This window comes from Thermobia domestica, chromosome 8 (genome assembly GCF_964235325.1).
Source record: "Thermobia domestica chromosome 8, izTheDome1.hap1.1, whole genome shotgun sequence".
NCBI classification, from domain to species: Eukaryota; Metazoa; Arthropoda; class Insecta; order Zygentoma; family Lepismatidae; genus Thermobia; species Thermobia domestica.
The window spans coordinates 85,154,669-85,171,867 of NC_137461.1; the positions used below are offsets into that span (position 1 = coordinate 85,154,669).

A 17,199-nucleotide genomic window follows, 5' to 3' on the forward strand; every position below is an offset into this window, starting at 1 on the left:
ACTTTCTACCAATTTGTAGATTGTATTGTACTGAACAAAATGGTTTGTGTGACAGTAAATAGAGTATAAAACTTCATGCGTAATTTTCGAGAAAAATACAGAAAAACGAATTTGTTTGTAAAGCTGAAAAACTTGATGCTGTTTTCCCTCCATAAAATTCTCCATTGTGACACTACCAAAACACTCCAACAGTACACAGACATGTTAACGAGATCTAACTAACAATTATGATTAATTCTTTTAACTTTAATTTCTGTTCAGAAATAAGACATTTTATCAGTCAATATATTACATATAAAGCTAAACACAATAACATGCTCGTTAATAAATCCTTATGCGCAGTTTTCGAGAAAATCAAAGAAAAGAAAAATATTTGTGGTGCTAAAAAAATATGTCGTTCATTGCCAATACTACTTGATAGTTTTTTATTGTGGTGGAAGAAATGATTAATTATGTACTTTATACGTAGAAAAAATACACTGTTAAATGTCAGTTTGTATACCAGTGTATTTTGTTGTTTGTCTTTTCCTATCGACATCACATATGCTCTTTTACGCATATATTATTTTGTAAACTGTTTACATCAATGAAAAGAGACAGAGACGGAAAAATACTTTTCATTGTAAGTAAACCAGCTACATAAACACTAACGCGGCACATAGTATAGGTCAGTGGTTTTCAACTGGTGTCATGCGACACATTGATGTGTCACGTAGTCCCATAAGGTGTGTCACGAAATTGTAGATTTTTTTTTTTTTAAATAATGAAGCATACATTTAAAATTAATTTTGAGACAGGCTGTACCAGTCGACGCCCCTTGCGGCAGCAGTATTGCTTAACAATACATAATGCCAATACTTTATAGGAACTTACAGTCTTACACTCTGTAATGTATATTAGCATTAATAAAAAAATCAAGTAAATGTGTCACGATGTTGTAGGTATTCAGTACAGTGTGTCGTCAGCTAAAAAAGGTTGAGAACCACTGGTCTAGGTACCTTTGATAGGAAAATATGGTGATTCGACTCCTTTTTCAGAAATTTGGAAAACAACTTAAAATTAACGCAGGGAAATTAGTCAAAGTTGAAGTTTCGTAGCAGTCTGTTACTGTGTACAATGATAGAAAGTATTAAGTGTGTTTAATTAAGGTTTATCACGACGTAATTTGATCAGTTTTTTCATTAGTCTCTCGAAGCGAATTCAAAGATGGTACCTTTATATTTGACTCTTTGTTGACTCCTTTTCAATTTTTTCCCCTATACTTTCGATTGTACATATTTATTGAGTGTGAATGATACATGGCTCCATCTCAATTGTAGACAATCAACATGTTTCAGAAATAATAATATTTTAATTTTGTTTGTTTTACAGGCTCGCTTGACGCGAAGGTACAAAGTGAAAGGCGTTCCAACCCTTGTATTAGTGGATGCGAGTACAGGTCATGTCATAACGAGTAATGGAAGAGACCATGTGTTGGATGACCCAGAAGGAAAGAAGTTCCCGTGGAAGCCCCGTGCATGTTCAGACGTCCTGTCAGAAGGTGACCTTATCTCAAATAGTGGAAGGATTGTGAATTACTGTGATCTCAAAGACATTGTGAAAGGCATATATTTTTCAGCTCATTGGGTAAGTGCTATTTGCAGTGAAGTGATCTTAACAGCGTTATGAAGATAGAGGTAAGAAGTTATTTAATTTGACTGAAATGTATCTTTAACAAAATGGAATAATATTGAGATTTTGTAAATGAAGCGTCAAACTTTCGTTGAAAATTTGAGAAACAAACAAATACACTTCGAAAAGTTTCCTTTTTAGCACTCGTTGCTACAGCATTTAGGGGAGGACGGGGCTAGTTGTGACAATTTTTACTTATAACCTTCTAACTTCTTAACAAAGCTTATTTCTGAAATAGTTACACTTGCTTACTAAAGCTTAGACCTCCCGGCATCCGCCAAACATAAAACTCTCGAGATTGACATAATCGTTTTACAGTAAATTATTTTCATATCATTTTTCCCCTCTATGGGGGAGGTAGTGACACACATGAGGCAGGTAGTGACAACATTTATAAAACATTAGCATTAGTACATACTACTGTAATATACTATTTATTGAAAGAAAATCTGTTTGTTTCAAATTACAATGTAAACCCAATGAATACTTTCCAAAGAACACCCCCAACAAAGCCGATCTAACAGTGTAAACAGATTGTTCTTCAAAGGTTAAATATTGACTTTTAAAAGAAAAACTAAATCCAGTCACAATTTAGTATGCAAGTTAAAATGCAGAATTTATAATGATTGTATAAATAACATAAGCATTAAAAAATAATAAGTCAAGGACATTCCAAAGTCAAGGACAGGCCAAAAATTCCGAATATACAGACTGATTTTAGGCAAACTGAGCTAGACCAATGAAAACTTAATTTAAACACAAGACTGGCAATTAAGACAAATATAATAGGGATTGTTATTTGTGCAGTTCACATGAGCCCACTTTTTACAATCCAAGCATTGAACCAATTCATCTTCATGTGAGGATTTGCTGAAAGGTTTAAAATACACTAAGCAGAAACATTCATCATCTTCAGAAGACTCAGAATCATCTAATACATCTTTTGCGTTGTTCTTTTTCAGTGCCCATAGTTTCAAACAGTCTTTTAAACCCCTTACTTTTAATTCTGTTTTCTTTATTTAATTGCTCTTGTCTAAACTTCTCAGTTCACGAGGACCAATCCCTAAAATATCTTGGAAGCTGACAATGCATAATTGTACAACTCTTTTTCTTCAGATTCTGAGAAAACCATACGCATCCCATAGTGACAGCATCATTTCGGTGTTATTCTTCTTCATATATCTAAGCAGGAACATTGTATTTACATGGAAGATTTCTTGTGCTTTACGTAAGCTGCATGCACCTGATTCCACTTCCTTCGCAGCTTTTTCATAGTCCTCTACAGTTGATTTAGCTCTCTTTGTTTTCCGTTTAGAATTACGAACCATCTCTGAAAATAAAACAAAAATCGAACATAAGTTCACAGGTAGGGTAAGTTGTGACAATGTCACAACATGCCTCATATCACGTGTCACAACTAGCCCCACTCCTCCCTTTCTTTGTTTCACAGTGTAATGAACTAAAACAACAACGTGTTGCTTCCAACACATCATATGAACTAATGTAGGAAACACTATTGCCTAAAGATATAACTATTTTTATTTACCTCACCATAAGCTTCAACTGACACTGTTCCAAAGTATTCCCTAAATTTTACTTTTGTGCACTAAAAACACTAAATTTATTGTAGTATCAACGCGCGACGATGTGTTGCCTCCAACTTCACCTCGATTACTGCGCAGCGCACGAAACTCTGAAACTTGCAGTGACGTCACTCATCATTGCCACCTCACAGACGAGAATATATCTGCTTTGTCACTACTTGCTCCTGTCACTACTAGCCCCGCCCTCCTATTTGAGTGGTGTAGAAGGCAAGTAGTACAAGGTCTAGAACTTTCTCCGTTTTCATTTTCTGCCGTGTCGTGACAAAACGCTGTAACTTTGGCAGAGAAGTTTTGCGAAAATGAGCCGTAAAGTTTTCATCAGAAAATGTGATCTGTATCGTGTAGAACCAGTGTATCTTGACTTTGGAAACACATGGTTACATGTAATGTTACGTAAATGCATGTTGTGTGATTAAATTTGGTGAAAATTGATTGGTTGACCATTATTGCCTTGTTACACTGGTTCTACACGATACAGATCACATTTTCGGATGAAAACTTTACGGCTCATTTTCGCAAAACTTCTCCGCCAAAGTTACAGCGTTTTGTCACGACACGGCAGTTTTAGTCCATTCCTATAGTACAGAGTGGCCCAAAAGTAAATATATACCCCTGCATTGATCAAGTATAACATTCTAGCGTATAGGTTTATTTTCTTCGGCTGTTCCGAGCTTAAGATATAAGTAAAAGGCATTAAGAACAAGTAATAAAGAAATTAAGTCTACCTGATAGATAACAAGAAATGATATGAAAAGCAATGACTTGATCAGTACGGAACTATATACCTACTTTTGGGCCATCCTGTAGTTCTCGCAAGTGGGCGAGGGCACTACTGAGGCAATATTTCTCATAAGTATGTGATTGCACTGCTTGCGACTACTATACCAGTTCTTGCAAGTACGTGATTGCACCGCTTCCGAATAATACAGCAGTTCTCACAATGCGCGAGTGCACTGTTACCTACTGCTGTAATAGTTTTCAATAGCTCTGCAGTGTTTCGGACAGCTTCTGACTGCTGTAGTAGTTTCCACCAGTACGTTACTTCAGTAATTTAGACTACTATAGTTGAATTCCACACCGCATCACGATCGACCTGATTTCCCTTGTGCAAGATATCAAGCTAATCATTTAAACTTTATGGGTATCTTTTGCCTGCAGAAACAGTTGGCAACAGTATAGTACCATACTTCAGATAATTTCTATAGCTGTCGCAGCAATGAAAGGGTTAAATGAAATGGTATGAGAATGTGTTCATTTGTAGTTGGAAATAGTAACGATTACCCTGTTTTTTTTTTTTTTTTTTTTTACCAGTGTTACTATTATGTCGATTTTCTTCACTTGTTATGTGCATTAATACCTTATCTAGATTTATATAATAAGAAATCTTGTTTTTGTACGGCGACAATGTTAGTGTTCTAATTACTGAGAAGTCCCGAGTTTGATTCCCGGTGGGGACACTCGGTCGAAAAAGTATAAAATCTTTTTCAGGCCATCCTGAGTGAGGTTTTCCTCATTCATACCAGGCCAATGCCGGAATAGTACCTAACATACAGATCCTAGATCACTTCCTTCCTTCCCCAGTTCTTTCTTCCCTTTCCTCGGATTAATTTAACCATAAGTGGTATTCGATTGCAGGAATCGAGAGCTCGGTGTAGTATATATTGAACAAGCAACTCAATTACTAGCAACCGAATTTTGGCTACTTCAACCCTGTGTATTTTCTCAGTGTGATTTCGAGGCAAATTGCACTTGCACCGCATGAAAAGTTTGGGCGTGAATAAATCTAGTAATTCTTTCTTCAAAAAGCGTAATAGTCATCTCAACTAAATATAGTGCTCAGAGAGGCAGAAAAAGCAACAGAAAAGTGTAACACATTAAAAATAATAACAGTAAAACAAAGGATTATTGGTTCAAAACGTTACAATAGTAGCATGAATATTCAGTCATATCATAATTAATCTTACGAGAAAATCGTATTATTGTCTTATTTCATTCAACTTTTACTAAAATACATAAAAAATACAATCATAAAGATAAACATCTAAATAACGGACACTAGTAGGACTTATTATTTGTCCGTAAATTAGAGGTGTCCGTTACAGAGAGGTTACATAAATTTAGATTGCTTGCTACTCATGTAGTAATTGTATCCATTAGTTATAGGTATAAAAATAGGCTCATATCGGAACGCTGTGCTTTATGATTGAATTACTGGAGGATGAGGGAGAAAACTAAAGAAACAGAGGTATCACTAGGGAATATACTGGAAAATACTATGCTTATATGAAAATTTTCTTCCCAAATGCATGTCATACCTCTATAAAAGTCCCTTAATTCCCTTACTGACTGTACTAAATAAAGATGAATTAACCGAACGAGAACACGGTATTATTATTATTATTATTATTATTATTATTATTATTATTATTATTATTATTATTATTATTATTATTATTATTATTATTATTATTATTATATCCTGAAAATGTAGACAGAACTAAATAGTCATTACGGTTTATGATTTTCTTGTAAAAAATATGCAATAGTTGAGTAATTGTCTGCCATGTAGTCTTGCGGACACTCGATTCTGACTGAAATCTGGTTCTGACTATACCTACTGGATCGATTGAAGGAACCGCTTGAAGATTTATTTTCCAATTACAGAAAATATTTTCTGTGATAAATACTTATAAGGTGAGAATAATTTGTGTCCGCTTGAAGATGTTACTACAAAAACGTTAGGGGGAAGTAAAAGAAAATTATCTTGTGTCCGTATGTGAAAGTGCTCGTAAAAGAAACGGTTTTGTTTCATAGTAATACATATATTTTATGGGAGAAAGAATTCAAAATCTCGAAGTGATACCATCAATGACTGTTTCTTTTGACAATGTGACCTTTTGACGAAGTGATTAATTATTTTGATGATGTGACTGTTTGACAAAGTGATCATTCCTTACCGTATATTTTACGATGTTTTCGTTTCTTTCGAAAATGCGACCGTTTCTTTTGACGATATGATTGTTTGGATTCTTTTGACGATCCTGTTCCTAAAGATCATTATTATAGAAATAATAAACACTTCTGACCAGGGTATATACACTTGTTTATTAAAAACTAAATTACAGTGTAACAGTTTCAACAACGTAACGTTGTCTTCATCAGACACTAACTGAAAGAGATATCTTAGAGCGCAGTTATTTATACTAAAAGAACGAAGGAAATATGTGAGAAAGATGAAGGTGTAGTGTATAAAGTGACGTGTAAGGATTGTGATATGATATACATAGGGGAAACAGGGAAAAAACTTAGGGAGAGAATTAAACAACATAGGGATGATGTGAGACTTACGAGAGAAAATAATGCCATATATAAACATGTTAAAGAAACGGGGCATGATATAGATTGGGAAGGTGTAAAGGGGCTAGAAAGGGAGAATAGACCAATGATAAGGAAATGGAAGGAAGCACGGAGGATAAAGAAAGAGAAAAGTGACAAATTAATGAACTGGACTAGTGGACTGTTAATACATGATCTATGGGATAAATTATTAGAACAAATTGAAGTGAAAAAACAAGATTGAACATATTTATATGTAATTTATATTCATATATTTAATATTATATATAGTTTAATATTGTATATAGTTATATAGATTTTTATATATTGTTATGTTTTATAGTTTATTTTTGTCTATATATATATATATATATATATATATATATATATATATATATATATATATTTGTATTGCTGTATTTATAATCAGTTGTATGTAGTATAGTCTGTTATTTATTTCTAATAGGCATCAGAGGTAGATTAAGAGAAAATGTTTTAAGGGAATTGGTCAAGTATAAACAACAGGTAGGTGTGTCTGGAAAAGATAAACACAGGTGGGAGGGTAATTAAGTCAGGGCAGGTGGCCGAAAGATAACGCCCGGGGAAGTCCGACCCAGGTGGCTTCCCATGCACACAAGGACTTTCACTTTTAGTATAAATAACTGTGCTCTAAGATATCTCTTTCAGTTAGTGTCTGATGAAGACAACGTTACGTTGTTGAAACTGTTACACTGTAATTTAGTTTTTAATAAACAAGTGTATATACTCTGGTCAGAAGTGTTTATTATTTCTTTAGTGAGTTCCAGAATCATTATTATTTGTATTATACGGACAAGGATCTGGAACTCGGTTAAATCTTTTTTTTTTTTTTTTTCGTTTTAATTTGAAGTCAATTCCACAGAACTTGTAAAGAATATAAATATAATTTTTGGACATGGAAATCAGGTTTCGAGTCAATTTATTCGATGGATCGCGTGTCTTTAATAACCTTCCCTATTGAACTGTTCAAACGTGCAAGTAAATCAGTCACATTTAGTTCTATATCTGCTTATAATACATTGACCGCAATTTCAATGTTGTTATTATAGAGAAATTGTTTAGAAATCTCACACTTTTTGGAAATATTCTTACTCCTCCCTCTCTCCTGTTTCATTTCTATATATAAGTTAGGAACATGTTTTTTTGATACCTTTTGTTCGAAGTCATTAAAATTTCATGATCGTGAGGGAGAGAGGAAAGAAGCAACATGGAAATTTACGGGATCTCGTTTCCTTGCATGACACGAGATCATTGGTGATGGCGTGTAGTGTCCGAGTGAAAATATTCAGGCATCATGGACATTGTCTCAGTTGCAAGGAAAGTGCACGGAATCAACCCAAGCAACACGACACCTTTATCTGCATGGTTTCTCTACTTTATACGGAGTGAACTAACTAGCATAAAATTTAGGTGCAATATAAGCGCAATAACAACAACAATAATAAGGCAAATTATACAATCTTGTTTAATGAATATTCACCACGTCTACTTGGAAGCTTTGTACCAAACTTAAAAATGTATACAGTGTGTAACAGCATCATCAGGACGGTTCAAAGAGAGGTGACCGCTAAGAAGGCTATTTTTCTAATTGCTGACAAGAAGTTTTTAAATTTTGCTAGCTCTTTTGATTAGACGGAACATTAGATCATTAGAAAGCTTCATGTTTTAAAATAAAACGGATAACCATTTTGCTTATTACATAAAGTGGTTTTACCATCCTTTTGATGAAAGTCAAAATCAGATGTTTCCATACGAATCAAACCATATAGGTATTTTCAAAAACCGAAATGATCACAGTGATGAAATGCTTTTATATAATTAATTTGGGTTCATTTCACATATTCTTACAAATAAGATGTTCCGCAAACTATATTCTTAATTTTGGCAGAAACTGTCACCAGGGATAGACCCATGAATAGCTTGAGTAGATTACATAGAATCTTGATGTATAACATTTGGTAAGTTTAAGTGCCAAAGTTATTAAGAGGTGACAATCAACCAAAAGACAGCACCTATAACTTAGAAATACATTGGAAAGAAAAAAAATATTCCGTACTAATGTCCAAGTTGAGTGTTTTTTCTCTCGACGACGGTAAGCATGGCTTTCCATAAAAATTTACAACATCGCACAAACCGTCAGAAAATAGAGACTTAGATTCGGATCACAAACCTTTTCTATACGTAAATTCCCGTTTAACTAGTTTTCGGCGAAACAGGATTCGGCTAATCAGGAATTCCGGTTTCGTCGAACATAGCCGACTGCATAGGTATGCGATACTTTTGTAGCTTAAGACATTCGGCAGGGACTCATTTATATTTTCTTGCGCTGAAGAGCAATGTCTTTATTTTGACTCAAACAGTACTTTAATATCAAAAAGAAAGAAAGAAAGAGAAACATAAGTTAAAAATAGGCGGTCAGACAATCGTTGAACCAAAGGCAGCAGCCGCACTTGGTATTTAGTATATAATAGTTGTGTTTAAGTATTACAGTAGTATTAGAAACTTAACATAAAGTGAGTTTCAAACTTACACTGATTAGTCTTACTTTATACCATATGCAGTGTAGTTCTTTTGATACGCTAATGTGCTATGCTTAAGCTGACCCTTTAAAGAAAGAAAAGTTGATCTATCCAGCAATTAATCATTAATTAATCAGTTAAAATAATAATAACTAATAAGAGATCTTAGTTCCCAAGTTTGTTACTCACTTATTTTCTTTTGTTATACATAATAAAAGCTCTATGAAGAATATATTTTTGGAATCCTCACGCCGTGCCGCCGAGCCCTTTGATTTGATACTCTCACATAAAATGTTTCCATGGCATGTAATTTTCTTGTTTTAACAACATGGTGAACATGAAATGTCACGTGACGCTATATACTCAGTGTCAGTAATTTCCGAAATTACCGGAGATCTGTCGTTACTTCTGTCATAAAATTATATCAGGCTGTTTACGTTCTATGTTGAAACGTTAGTATACAAACTTAATAAATACACACATTTACATGTATATGATTTAGCGTCTACCATATTAAAGTTTATGAGACACCGTAATTGATCCAGTGAGATTATTAAAGAAAATCATTTACATCTTAATCATTAAATTCTATCAGGTTGTTGACGATCTTCTATGTGGAAATGAAGCAATTTTATAACTTATTAATGTATATGCCCTACATGTAAAACATTACCCTTTTTGTAAACTTCGCAAAAATCAGATATTGTAGTTTTCTTCATAAAGAAACCAGCTTTTAACCATCATTATGTGCCGTAAATTGATTACGTTCTTATACAGCAACGTTTCAGGAATAGTGTATGAGAAGTGAAGACGCTACCGGGAGCGGAGCGGACATTGATTCGGATCACAATCTCGTAGTGACAGAAGTGCAGACCTGGTTAAAGTTAATCAAGAATAAGGAGGAGAAATCGAAAATGAAACTGTGACTAAGAAATGTAGGCAGTGAGTGAAAGAAGAGATTGAAGAAAATATCTGTGCAATTGGCAGTATGGTAGGCAGTATAGAAAACAGCTGGGGAAAAATTAAACAGATTCTACTATTGTGCTGCCAAAATGTCTTGAGCCGTGGCAAAAATGCGAACTAACGCTCACACCCGCACACACCCACACGTTGAGCCAATAATGGCTCAGCTGTTGCTAAGGGAGAGAAAGCGAGTGGATTTCCTTCAGCCGATAGCAGCGCTTGCAACGGAAGGCTAGGGATCAAGTCAATGTGGCATATCAATAGACACTCTACAACAACATTGATAGGATAGAAAGAGCTATGTAACTGAATCAATGCTTAAGAAGATGGAAGAACGCAGAAGAGTGAAAACAACGCACACCAAAGAATACAGAAGAGAGACGGACAAAGCCAAAGAGAAGTACAATGAATAGATATAATATTGCAACTTTAGTGGCGCGGCAGATATGGTCTGATGTATTAAAAAGCACAAGAATTAGTATACGCACATTTGGAATCGAAAATCAACCAGGTCATGCAATCACTGATCATCAAAGAATCCTTAGAATCTGGGAGGAAAACGTAATGGATCTGTATGATCAGAAGAACCGCCCCAAAGACATTGCGAACAAAGGAAAGGAAAAGGTGGATGATAAGGAAAAGTGCCCAGTATAATGAAAGGATGAGTCCCCAGAATAAGGATGAGCCCAGTATAATGAAAGGTGAAATAGAACAAGCCATCAAGGACATGTGAAAGAAGAAGGTCACAGGAGACGATGACGTACCAGTAGATTTGCTCAAGGGATTAGGAGACAATGCAATGAAAGTACTGACTTCACTTATGCAAAATCTACTGAGTGGAGAATGGCCAAAGGATTCAATGATTGCATTACCCAAGAAAAAGCAAGCAAAGAAGTGCAGTGATCACAGAACCATTTGTGTTATTTCCCACACTGGAAAGATTAATGCGTGCATACTGAACAGGTGGCTGGAAAGTAAGGTAAAAGAGATTTTGGAGGAAGATAATTTTTTATTTAAGAAAGGAAAAGGCACTGGTGATCCTATTGCGTTTATGACAATTATATCAAAACGTGTTCTTGACGTTAAAGTAGGAATTATGTGCTAGTTTCATAGACGCAAAAAGCTTGGGATTGGACCAATTGAAAAAAAAAAAATCAAAATATTTTTAAAAATCAGGGTCAACTAGCGAGACTGACGACTTATTTGCGAATAATCTGTACATAGGTCAATGAGTGAAATTGCGCTTGAATGAAGGAGAAAACAATAGTATGGAGAATGGAAGAGGAATCTTACAAGAATGTAATATGTCACCCCAATTATTCAATATTTACAGTGAAAGTTTAATGTAGGAAGCATTAATGGGAATTGAAGATTTCAAGATTGGACGGCAGATCATTAACAAGATCAGGTATGCAGATGATACTTTATTAGTTATAGCTAGAAATTAAAAAAAAAAAAAAAAAAAAAAAAAGGACTACAGAGATGAAGTTGACACCGGGAAACTATATGCAATGGAAATCAATGTCGAAAAATCGAAAATCATGAGAATATTTTGTGGAAATACGTTTTTAAGGATCATGCATCATTTCAATATCGGCTTACTGCACGAAAGAGATCAGATCAGAAATTGCCAAAGCCAAAGAGGCATTCAACAAGAAAAGATCAGTTTTAACTAGTAGACTTAACATTGAACAAAGGAAAAAGGTAGTCAAGTGCCATATATGGAGTATTGGACTATATGGTTCAGAGAGTTTAGGGTTACTAAAGTTAGGGAAGAAATATTCAGAAAACTTCGAAATGTGGTGTTGGAGGAAGATAAAGAAGATAAAATGGACGGAGAGAGTAACAAAGATATTTTAAAGCGAGTAGGAGAGGAGAGGGTGTTTTTAGCGAGCATCCTTCGTAGGAAGTACAATTGGATTGGACTTATCTTGCGATAAAATTGCCTTCTTCATACCGCCATAGAGGGAAAGATAGAAGGAAAGAGAAGAGTAGGAAGAAAAGTAAAACAACTGATTGATGATTTGAAAAAGAGAAGGAATTATTAGAAGTTAAAAGAGAAAGCTGAAGATCTTGAAACGTGGAAAAAAAACATTTCCATGTCTGAACCTTAAAAAAAATAATAAATAAATAAATAAATAAATAAGAAGTCATTATTCCCTGGACTTTTGTATTTTTTAACTTGCTGCGCAGAATGTCCCAGTTTGAATTCTTAAAAAAAAAAAAAAAAAAAGATGTTCTCCACGATGCAATTTCATACGACCCTGTTCAATAACGCACTGCTTCATGATTGTCTGTGTACCCCAGTCTTTTTTCTGAACGTTACAGTGTTTGTGACGTTAAACGTGGAACCTAAGTCGATCCCTGTGTTATGTTTCTGAAGTGAGTTTCACACCAAACGTCAAAGCAGATACTTCAATCGCACCAATCTAGTACATTAGGCGGCAATGCTCCCTTTTTATGCCACAATGAAGAGATGGACGTTTAAATTTAAGACGAGGAGAACGAACATTGATGATGATGATAAGAAGGGTCCACCCACTAACCCACATAAACATTGGCAGAGTTAATGAAAGTTACAAATGAGAGTCGTTTGACCATCAGACAGATCGCAGAGGCAGTTGGCTTGTCAACTGTAAACATTGGCAGAATTATCACCAAAGTTTCAGAAAGCCAAGTACTCAAACTTCGGGTTCTCCGGTCAAATTCGGATTTCTGTGTGATCTGAGCCAGTAGATGAGACGTGGCCATAACATTACGAACGCAATTTAAAGTAAAATTCCAGGCAGTGGAAACAGTCCTCATTCCCATTTCCAAAGAAGCCCACATCAGTGCCCTTAGCAAGAAAGGTGATTGCAGGGGCGTCATTTGGAGAGGGAAGGGGCCATTTACCTCCCTGCATTTGAGATACACTACTTCTTAATAAAGTGTATACTAATATAGAAATAAAAGGTGAAATTTATGTTGATGGACAATCTGGCAAAATTTGTCCCCTTTCCCTGGCGAAATGTGAAATCACGCCAGTTGGCGATGGCTAATGTTTTATCGGATTCGGAGGGGTGATTATGAAGATTATCTTCCAAAAGAGAAAATAGTAACTGGGAATTATTATACAGGCCTCTTACAAAAGCTAGGTGATAATATTCAGCAGAAATGACGTGGAAAACTGACAAAAGATGTATTTTTCCATCAGGACTATGTCCCCAGACACAAGCATATCGTCGCTATGGCAGCAGTTCACGAGTATGGTTTAGAAATGGTCCCCTGCTAATCTTATTTGCTCGATTTGGCACCTTATGATTTTCATCTGTTCCCAAACTGAAAAAAAAAAAAAAAAAAAAAAAGACTGACGTTTATCATTTTGACATTGATGAAAACCTCATACGTGCCGTGGATGATATTCTGGACAGCTTCGACAAAACCACAGGTATAAATGCACATGAACATCGATGGTCAAATTACTTTGACTTGTCAGGAGACTGTTAAAAGGTAACACTATATTTAAACTCTCACATGCTCTTTTCATGGTTAATCTTAGAACAACCCTCGTACAACTTAATAAGAAAGTGTTGTGTTTGTGAGGGGAAAGGTATGTTTGAATAAAAATACGAAGTTTCTATTAGAATTGAAGCCTAATATGATGTCATTGAAGACTGAAAGAATTGCAAATTGAAGCTGCTTTTGTTTGCTTCCATTCATTTGATACATCGAAGAATGTGGACAAAGTATGTTACATTTATTCAAAACGGAAATGTGCCTTTGATTACAGTATGTATCATATTATGAATAGGAGATAGGTACATTTTTGTTGCATGCAGAATAACATGGCAAGAAGAACAACAATGATAACTGGAGAACTTAGGCACGTGCATGATTTAGGAATTTGCAACGTGATTGGATTTCTTAAACCATCACATATTTTACCAGCTACGCATGGACATGACCAGAAATACTGGTTGTACATGGGCTAAACATGTAAGAATCCACACCTGAAGAGACTTGACGTAAAAGAGTAATGCAATGCAAGAATACAGTACGAGAGAAACCCATTCCAGTAGATTTCATGACATCGATAATAATACAATTTGTATAATGACCAGCAAAAGTACACTTTCCAACAAAACGTGATGAGACACAATTTTCGTGATGAGACAAAACACTTCCAGTAGAAACGGACACACTTTTCGAAACAATATAGTACTTTCAAGCAGTGGCGGCTCTTGAAGGAAGTCGCATCGGTAAACCTCTAAATTTTATTGCTACCAGCCAAGGAAAGAAAGTTTACTTAATGTACTAATATATGTGTTCAACTTTTTAAAGCCAAATTAAGTTTTCTTCCCATAGATTGTAGAGGACTAATGTTCACAGACAGGAGCGGATTAAGGGCGGAGCCAATGGAGCCCAGACTCCAAGAACCCCAGGCTCAGGGGACCCCCCAAAGTCTTTCTCTTTAATATTAAAATATAGCAATCAACTTATTATACTATAGGCTTCAGACCCATGCTAATTTCTTTCCCGCATGCTACGCTCGCGGTATCGATAGAGTTAAGTCTTCTTCCACCAGCGTCTGCACGATACGTATTTTGTGACGGAATGAGATATTTTGTGCCTCTATTACAAACTAAATTATTAGCTTGTGACAATTACATTGAAATATCTCTGTCATTACTTAGAGCAAATCTAGGAGGTTTTCCAAATCTCCTTTACTCTATTAGCGTTTTTACAAGGACTGATAACCATTTTGCTTGTATTTGGCATTTATGTGTTACATTGCAGTATATGAGCATTTAACTGTTAATAATGAATGTAATTAAACTAATTATTGTAAACTTGGAGCACATTAAAATATTACAGCATAGTTCTCTGTGTTTCGATAAGCTTATGAGGCTGTGGAAGGAAAAAAAATGCATGTTCTGGAATTATTTATTCGTAACATAGGGCCCCCTTGAAATAGTCGGCTCCAGGGGCCCCAAAAGCCTTAATCCGCCCCTGTGCACAGATGTCGTTTTTCTAGCGCTACAATGAATGCTTGATGAGGGTATTCGTCAGTATCACTTTCATCTCAATAGATGGCGTGGTTATCGCACAGCATCAATTTTTGGATTTACAAAAAAACAAAAAAATGTTTTCTCGATTTTCTCCAAAGTCATACATGGCGATTTTTCGGTCACTCGTTTAATTTTGTTCAGATTAATAAAAGCTATCGCTTATCCCTTCCCCCCTGTTAAACGCTAAAATATTATAGGATTATTATTTATATCGTTATGTTCTCTTCTTGCCTTTTTGTGGTTAGGAATTTATATTATAAACTTAGTGGTGAGCGAGTAAAAGGAAAGATAATGCTTTACACCGTCATAAGAAGAGTAAATTTGATATGATTTGGTGTTTAGTGTCTCTTTCAGCAACGAGGCTATATGAAACGTTGACCTACAGTTTAATGTCGGATTCGAACCACATGAGCTCCCACCAGGAATCGAACCCGAGTCTTCCACCAGTAATCGAATGCGTACACCAACTGATTAGCTTCGAGGGAGCTCTATAAAAACAGTAAACAAATAATAATGTGGTTTAAAATTAATAAGATGAATAAACGTTAATATAAAATGTGTTTTGTTCGTTTCTTAGGAATTATACAGTTTTTATTTTCCGCCAATATAAAGGATATACGGGTTCTATGAGTTAACTTGCAATTTAATTTTTCTAACCATATGCTTATGTGTTCCCATCAAGAATGGAACTTAGTTTCCTCACATCAAAGGGCAAGAAGGATAACCATTTACCCACACCCCAATAATCAGTTCCCAATGGAAATTTCGATACTCTTTTCAATTTGTTTCCAAATTGATAGCTTTCTGACATGGACTATAAAACATAATTTTAGGGGTCATGATGGCTTAGTTATAAAGCGCTCATCTCTGGTGAGAAGGATCCGTGGTTCGAACCCAGACCATATGAGTTCATGTTGGGCAACATCATATCTATGGGGTTTTCTCGGAGTTCCCTCATTTACTTCGACATTCTTAGTCCACCAATTCATTCGTTTTTTTTTTCTTTCAGTAATCTTCCTTCTTCTTTAGCCTTCAGGGCTAAACTGTGTGACGTAATTCTAGGCTGTCACTTCATTCCATTTCATTTTCATTCAAAAACAGAACTGACGAGGGGAGAAAACTTTTGGTCGTTCTTGATGTTAGTGTCCTTTGTTAACACCGAGGCTATATGGGACATGGTCGCACTGGTTAACATAGGGGTCCGAATCACGTAAAATGCCACACTAACAGAAAATCGAACCTGGCTCTTTTGCATAAAAGCTGTGTGCGCCCACTCTTTAGCCAGAAGATAGTTCAGACAAAAATAATAATAAAAAAATAAAAAAAAATAAAAAATAAGAGTTTACTGGAAGTTTTATCAGCTCGATTCTTTAATTCTTGTACCATGGCTGTATTTTTTTTTAACACCATAGAAATGAAACTGTAGAAGAGATCTATATAAATTCTAGATACGGTTTATATATTACCAGTAGTGCCTTCTGGTAATCTGTTGCATGTCTCTTGTGAATAATAACAGTTTTTTCTGTTGTGACTACGTTTCTACTCTTCTCTCTCGTATCTTTTTCCTTTTTTTAAAAAATGGTTTTATAGAAAGATTCAAATTTAATAAAGAGCGAAGCACTGTCTCATATGAAAATGAAAAAAAAAAAAAAAAAAAGGGAGAGTTCTCCAAGAAATGTCCGCTTCTTCAATTTTCTTTAAAGCTTTATAAGAATCATGGTATTGCAATATATATATATATATATATATATATATATATATAAGGAAAATTGGTTTTTTAGTGTAATATATAAAGAACTGGAAGCACAGGGGAGTGAAAATATGAATATATATTTTTCTAACAGCAAGGTTATGTCTTTTTTTTTTTAAGTTCTATCTTGTCTCGTTTGAGTGTTCTGTACGATAGCAGTCCTTAGCATTTGAATATAATGTAACTACAAGAAAGAGACCAATAAACGCTTAGAGCAAGTTTCTTTTCCTTATGATTCTAAAGGGTTTTTTTTTTTGAGAAAGTTGAAA

The 17,199-nt window shown here is 35.0% G+C and overlaps 1 protein-coding gene and 1 long non-coding RNA gene across 2 annotated transcripts in view; one reads left to right on the plus strand and one right to left on the minus strand.

The window, feature by feature from the left end:
- Window positions 1-17,199, plus strand: part of LOC145693016 (nucleoredoxin-like) — a 343,274-nt gene that overhangs the window by 222,848 nt on the left and 103,227 nt on the right. Inside the window, exon 2 of the mRNA XM_081768670.1 lies at window positions 1,372-1,626. Within this exon, the coding sequence (XP_081624796.1) occupies window positions 1,372-1,626 (255 nt within the window). The remainder of the gene's footprint in view (window positions 1-1,371; window positions 1,627-17,199) is intronic.
- Window positions 1,925-17,199, minus strand: part of LOC145693017 (uncharacterized) — a 37,765-nt gene continuing 22,490 nt past the window's right edge. Inside the window, exon 2 of the long non-coding RNA XR_014132682.1 lies at window positions 1,925-3,001. This is a non-coding gene — a long non-coding RNA (uncharacterized LOC145693017). The remainder of the gene's footprint in view (window positions 3,002-17,199) is intronic.